This window comes from Spodoptera frugiperda, chromosome 6 (assembly GCF_023101765.2).
Source record: "Spodoptera frugiperda isolate SF20-4 chromosome 6, AGI-APGP_CSIRO_Sfru_2.0, whole genome shotgun sequence".
In the NCBI taxonomy this organism is placed as follows: domain Eukaryota; kingdom Metazoa; phylum Arthropoda; class Insecta; order Lepidoptera; family Noctuidae; genus Spodoptera; species Spodoptera frugiperda.
Genome location: NC_064217.1, coordinates 2,682,071 through 2,688,738, shown reverse-complemented (window position 1 = coordinate 2,688,738; position 6,668 = coordinate 2,682,071). Strand labels below are relative to the sequence as shown.

The 6,668-nt window shown below is 37.8% G+C and overlaps 1 protein-coding gene across 1 annotated transcript; it reads right to left on the bottom strand.

Annotated features, from left to right (window-relative positions):
* Positions 1-3,905: 3,905 nt before the first annotated feature.
* Positions 3,906-4,638, bottom strand: LOC126910733 (uncharacterized; the record flags this gene model as incomplete). Its single annotated transcript, XM_050694084.1, has 1 exon — positions 3,906-4,638. A coding segment is annotated over one exon (450 nt), but the record flags the coding sequence as incomplete, so codon positions are not given.
* Between the last annotated feature and the right edge of the window lie 2,030 nt (positions 4,639-6,668).

Sequence of the window (6,668 nt, the reverse complement as noted above, 5' to 3'; positions counted from 1 at the left end):
GGCATTACGGGCCATAATGTACATCTCTACCTACCCCGTCGGAGATTAAAAGCGTGACGTTGCATATATATATTTTTTGGTCCGAATTGCTTCTTGGTGAATACATGATAGTATAACTGTGTAAACCGATTGGTAAGAAAACAAAGGAATGCTATAGTTATAAGTTTTATTAAAAACACTAGAAACGATTTGATTGCTTTTTTATAGTTTTGATAGATCGAAAGTTTTATTGGTTTCTACTATAAATTCTGTCTGGAACAACTTTAATTTTAAAGGGTGAAGAAACCTATACGATCAATATGTAGATAAGTATCTATATACATATACATTTTTACTGATTATTAATAGAAAAAAAAATCATATTGACTATAAATAAAATTAAATAACAATTTTCAAAGTCATAAAAATCATTTAAAGTTAAAAAAAGGCGACGCTATAAAAGTTACACGTGACTCTTTAATTGGGCAAACTCAATAATAGTCAAATTAAAAACTATTTTCGGACTCTAACTAAAAGAAAAACTTTGACCCAATAATGAAATAAAACCTTCAAACATCTTGAATCACGTTTTATTTAAACTTTATCTTCCAAGTCTGATGGAAATGCGAATTCATTTCAGTATCATTTTATTTTTCCTCAGCCTTATTATCTTAGAGCGTTGTGCCTAGAATTCCCACCTGGGTCTCAGTCTATCTAGGTAATGAGCTAGGAAGGATTTGTGTCCCGCCAGTGTACAGACAGCTGTACCTATTATTTGTACGTTTATAAAACTAGACGCTATGCATTGGCGGTGTTTCGAATGCATTTTCCTTTTTATTTTTTACTTGTGTTATGTTTTTATTTAGGTATTGTTTTCTTAGATCGAATGGTGTATTTATAAGTGCAAGTTTAGATTACGCAAAAATAAAATAGTGTGAGTCGATCACACTTTTAAAAAGGTGACGTTTTTATAAATCTTAGACTACGGGATTACACATTTACAGAAACCGAATAGCAAGGTTCTATGCTTAAGCTAAACCTTTTAAACTGTGATCTCCTACCCGCTAGTCAACCATAATCATCCCTTATATATATGGAGGAAAGGTCCACCATTTGATTATACTGTCACGAACAGATGATGATTAAATAAAAACCGATTGTTCTGTTAAATACCGTAATATAATCATATAATTTTAAATTAATTAAAACATTTAATACCAGGAGTAATAAAATGATGCACCGCATAAAATAATAATTAATATACACAATCTATGCGAGTTTCCAGCAAAATGCTAACTTTATATCGTTGTAACAAAACAAGTACAGATTAAAATTTAATAATAATAAAAGCTATTAAAAGGTATGCGAAAACAATTATGTTATGTTATTTATTTTTCATATGTTATAACTAATAGTAAAAATGTTGTTAAACACATAGCATAAGAGATAGCCCATGAGCATGTGTGATAAGTAAAGTTAACAATCATGGCTCCAGTTCGGGTCCGGTATGGCGATTTTTATTTTGAAAATAATACAAAAGGTGGTAAGCGCGCTGCCAGCGTGCTTACCTTAGTGATGTTGACGCTAGCGTTGTGATATATATCAGACGACATTAGATTTCAAGTTCAAATTCAAATGACAATTTAATTGCTGGGTTGGAGCGATGCTTATTATGCCCTTAATTGTTAGTACAATATATTAAAAATATTAATGAAAGAAATAAAGATTACGTATATTTCATCATCATACCAGCCATAAGACGTCCACTGCTGAACATAGGCGTCTCCCAATGACTTTTGACGTATATTTTAATATGGAGAAATAAAAATGAATACTTTGATTTTGAACTCTATCTCCTTCTCAAAGAATTGATTTTACAAAACCACCAGAAATCCAACTATCACAATAAAGATTCCTATCATGTCCGTTGAATATGAAGCTTCTACTGCTCGTATGTGTTTACTTAGTCTTCTTGAGACTCAAACTAAGTTGTAGGCTTTCAAAGTTTAGAAGAGTAGTTTAACTAAGTGAGCTAAGTAAACTTACCAAGTGACTTAATGTTAATTAGAATTTACTAACGCGTTCGTAGTGGAGACGTGGCAAATATTTGTTCGGTCTTCACTGTTGTTCCGGGTCTGTTTTGGAGAGAAGCTAAGGACTTTAGGGCGAGGGAATGTACTGTGTATATTAATTTACTGAATTTGGTGAAGTCAGGTCCAAGGTTGTTAAAGCTATTTTTAATCGTTATTTTTGACTTGGCGCGGTGGCTGAGTAATCGGCTTCCGCACAACCTGTAGCGGATTCTATATCCGCAAGGAACCACTAGTTGGGTCTGGGTGTCATGTGTGTGTGCAATTGTATGTTTGTAAACGCACCCACACTACCGGAAAAAACGTAGTGTGGGGCAACGTTATATAAAAATGTTACTAAAGTTTTAATACTAAATACTATAGAATTTCAAATTTCAAAATCGAAAGACCTAGTAACAGCAGAATAAACTAAAAATTCTTGTAAACCAATTCAGTCTCTCCTCACCACAGGTATTTTGATTTAAAACCACTAAATTTCTTATACCTACTACAAAGCTTCGGTGATTTCTTCGGATGTACACAGGACGAGAGCCCTTAGAAAAATCACGATTTCAATCAACTTGAGGCAGTGAGCCGGCGTGGCGATCATTAAAATTTTATCAAAGCGTTCCTCCAATGTATGGGAAGGACCTTTCAATCAGATAATGAATGATAAAATTACAATACACTTTAACATTTTTCGGTATTGTGATTTCTAATGATATTTATTTTGATGCTTGCATTTCCCGTATCGAAGATTTTGTGTATGCGAAGAATAATAAATTATATATTTTACTGTACCTACATGACACACTTTATGTATGGGTACACCTGATCTTATCGGTTTGTAGAATAATAACTCATAAATAAGAATGTGTTTAAACTTCAATAAGGAACACACTTTCACCGGTATATTAAAGTAAGGTTTTCGGTTCACACCACAACAGGTTTAATAAGCTCTGAATAAATAACATCAAGAATAAAGGAACCTAAGTGTGGGAGAGCCATGCTTCGGTACAAATGATCCGATTCGACCGAAGTGATACCACGACCTCACAAAAAACCGACGTGAATCAACGCTTACACCTTGTGTGAGTACCTCACTTACCCCTCACTTACTACCGGAGACCCAATTACCCCTCTTCTCTAAGTTCCCAATCCCTGATTCCCCAACAACCCGTAAATTTGTAATCCCCAAAAACGCACTTGTAACGCCTCTGTGTTTCGGCGATTGCTTACCATCAAGTCTTCCGTCGTCTCGTTTACCGGCTTATACCATAAAATAAAAAAAAAACCAAACACTTTCCAACATACCAGAAGGAACTCTAAAAAATCACACAATTTTCCTACCAATCACCGTACACATTAGTACATTAAACTACAGAAAAAATAATGATCATACTGACAGCTAACAAATTGGTATGGCCGATACCGCTTTGTTGTAGAAAGCTTCCATGTGATAACAAAAACGAGGTTAATTAATCACTATCGCTAACTGCCTTACTTTACATACTGTACCGGTTTAGAAAATGTAGGTACCGAGCTCTATAGACGACTAACTGACTAGCTTTTACTTTCAGCATTGACGGTTGACGGTTGGTGATTTAGTTCCTTTTAAGAAAGTAGTTCTAAAATTGAACATTTCATTCACGTTTTTGTCGACCTTATAATGTATGTTATTCTTTACGATAAGCACATACTTACTACTACTTACTACATACTACTACATAGGTAAGAAAACGAGAAGTAGTAATTTTGTGAAGTCATGCCACCAACTTTTTTTGGGAACCTTTTACCCTTTTACCCCCGATGGGGTAGCCTTTTATTTATTTATTTATTTTTTTTTTTTTTATACACGAGGGGGAAAATCATCCAATGACTTCTCCCGCCTTGGGTGAGGCGGGAGGGAGTGTCAGACTCTTACTGACTAAAAACCACCCCGTTCCTTCTCCTGCTTTGAGCCGGAGCCCCGGTAACCTTTTACGTTGTCCGCAGCTCCGGATCAGGCATCAGCCCTACTGGGCCCCATCTGTGGTGGTCTGGCTCTTTGAGGCGCGCGCGGAACGCGACGCGCCGTACGCACGGGTCTGGTTCTGGTCGGGCGGCGAGCTACCCTTGCTCGCCGTCCGCAGACCCGCACTTACGGTGGCCGGAGATCGTCACGCGATCCCCGACGCCCGGAGTGTCTTCTGCGGCGGCTGGGGCGTGAGGAGGATCGTTCCCTCACGCGCTCCGCCTCCTCCTTAGCTAGCATGACTGCTTCGCAGAAGGAGGAGACGGCGTCCCATTCCCTCTCGCTCCTCATCATGGCCTGAACCAAAGCCGGACGCGAGAGGTCACCGTCGCCGATCACATCCCTAAGGACACGGCGGTGCTCAGCCCATGCAGGGCACACCGCTACTGTATGCTCCACCGTGTCCTCCGGGTGATCCACGCAATGCCGACACCCCGTCGTTTCCTCCCGCCGAATCCGAAACAGAAACCTACCGAAACTTCCGTGTCCGGTAAGCACCTGCGTCAGGCGGTAGGTGAGGACGCCGTGACGCCTCTCTAGCCACTCCTCAAAGAGGGGACTTACCGCTGCTATAACAGCGAGCCCAGCCCTCGGTTGCGATAGGGGTAGGCTGAGGTGCACATCACAGCAGGTAATGCCGCTATACAATGTACACAAATTTTTCACTATTTTTGTAATTATAAGTCCTATGTAATAGGGTCACCCCCTATTGTATATTTGGCACAATTTCAGACTCCGAGTTACTACTGAGATATTTTCGAATCTCCAGTTTCTGAAATCCCAGTAACACTTTGCCCGACCCGGGAATCGAACCCGAAACTCCCTTGCCCGGCAGTCGCACATGCGACCACTCGAGCAACGAGGCAGTCGCCACCAAGATATAGATGCTAAAATTAGATAACGAACCACAGATCCACTTCGGTAACTAAGAGCGGATGATCCACTCAAACTTAGTCGCGAAATTTTGAACAGAGAGTACTTATCAAAAAACTAATAAAGCGCTTTAATCACGCGTCCTAATTAAAACTCCCAGCTTCAAAAGTTGAAGGAAGAAAATTGAAAACCAGTTTTAAAAGTCCTCACCGATTTGAGTAGTGATAGTTAGTCGGTAAAACTTAGCAACTTTCTACTAAATCACCTCATTAATCAACCGTTTAAGCCCGGCTTAAACTATAGTTTCAAATTACATAAAGTTTGATCCACTGAGCTATGGAGAAGGATTTTTAGTTTGAATGACGTTTTTTACGATGTTAAAAGTATTAAAATTATGAACTTCACTCTTGCAATTTTATTCTTTTCCCGTTGGAGCCCATTTTGAATATGAAGCTCTGGTTTATAGCCACTCGGGAGTGTATCAAGTTAAAGTGTGAAATTTTAAATGTTTGCGTCGCGTGTGTCGTAATAAAAATGAAGGAAAGAATACCCAATGCAGTACTCGTTTCTGGAATGAGGAACTAAAAAATAAAGTGTGATGCATGAAGTAGTTTTTTGCTACGAGATTCGGATAAAAGAAAATGAATGGGACATTTTACAGAAGCAGTCGTACGTTTATTGTCCTTGTAACCAAATTTAAATTAAGTTTTACACCATCCTTATACAATTAAGTATTGGACACTTAGTCAGTCATGTTTATGATTACTCTAATCAAAATGTGACAGCAGAAAATGATAAACAGCATTACAAAACTAAAACCACCAAAACAATTTCAAATGACAACCATCGAACAAAGAGCTAATAATACGATGATGAATTTAAAATGGAAATAAATCTATATCCAAAGCCCTTCAAAACTGCGAAGCCTGTCATCATGTTATTTCCATACTATACACAATTATGGACGTTAAATTATGAAGACTGAAGTGCGGAACCGTGAAAGTACGTAGCAGAGTTTTCAAAAATAAAAATAAAAAGTTGACACGAATACAAAAGTTAGCCCCGACACTTCACAATATGGGTTGTTGGCTACGTGCTACCTGCGGTACTATTCTGGAGATAATCAACGAAGTTGGCTAGGGAAATTCTCTTTCGTTTCCCAAGGGAGAAAAATTCAGGCTGTTATTGTGTGTATTCAAAATAATGCTACATGATGTATTTAAGTTTAGTCAATATCATTTTGTCAATGGCTAAAAGACGTAGAAAGAAAAAGCTCGTTAAAATTGTAATACAACATATTGATACAGGTACGTTGAAGCTAAAACATGCAATAAAAACCATTTCGTGTATCTGGCAGATACATACTTATACTTAGCGGGTGTCGATATGTATACTTTTCACCATATCCACCTCCACTTCAGCAAATTTGAATCCTAATTAATTAAGTCAATAAAACACTAAAACGTCCATAAAAACCAGAAAAACAGTACAAAAACTGCACATAAAACAAACAAACACAAAATTCACTACAACAGGACTATCATTCATAAAGACAAACTGTTCGCGTCCCGTCGACATTCAGATCCATACATTTTTACCACATCACCGCCTTTGACGGGCCATCCGTACAGTACCTCTACCATGAGTTTAAAGTAATAGTATTTGTCAATATTCGATAACAGCGACGTACTTATAAATATTTTGTATGCAAAATTTTACAACGCATCTAGTGG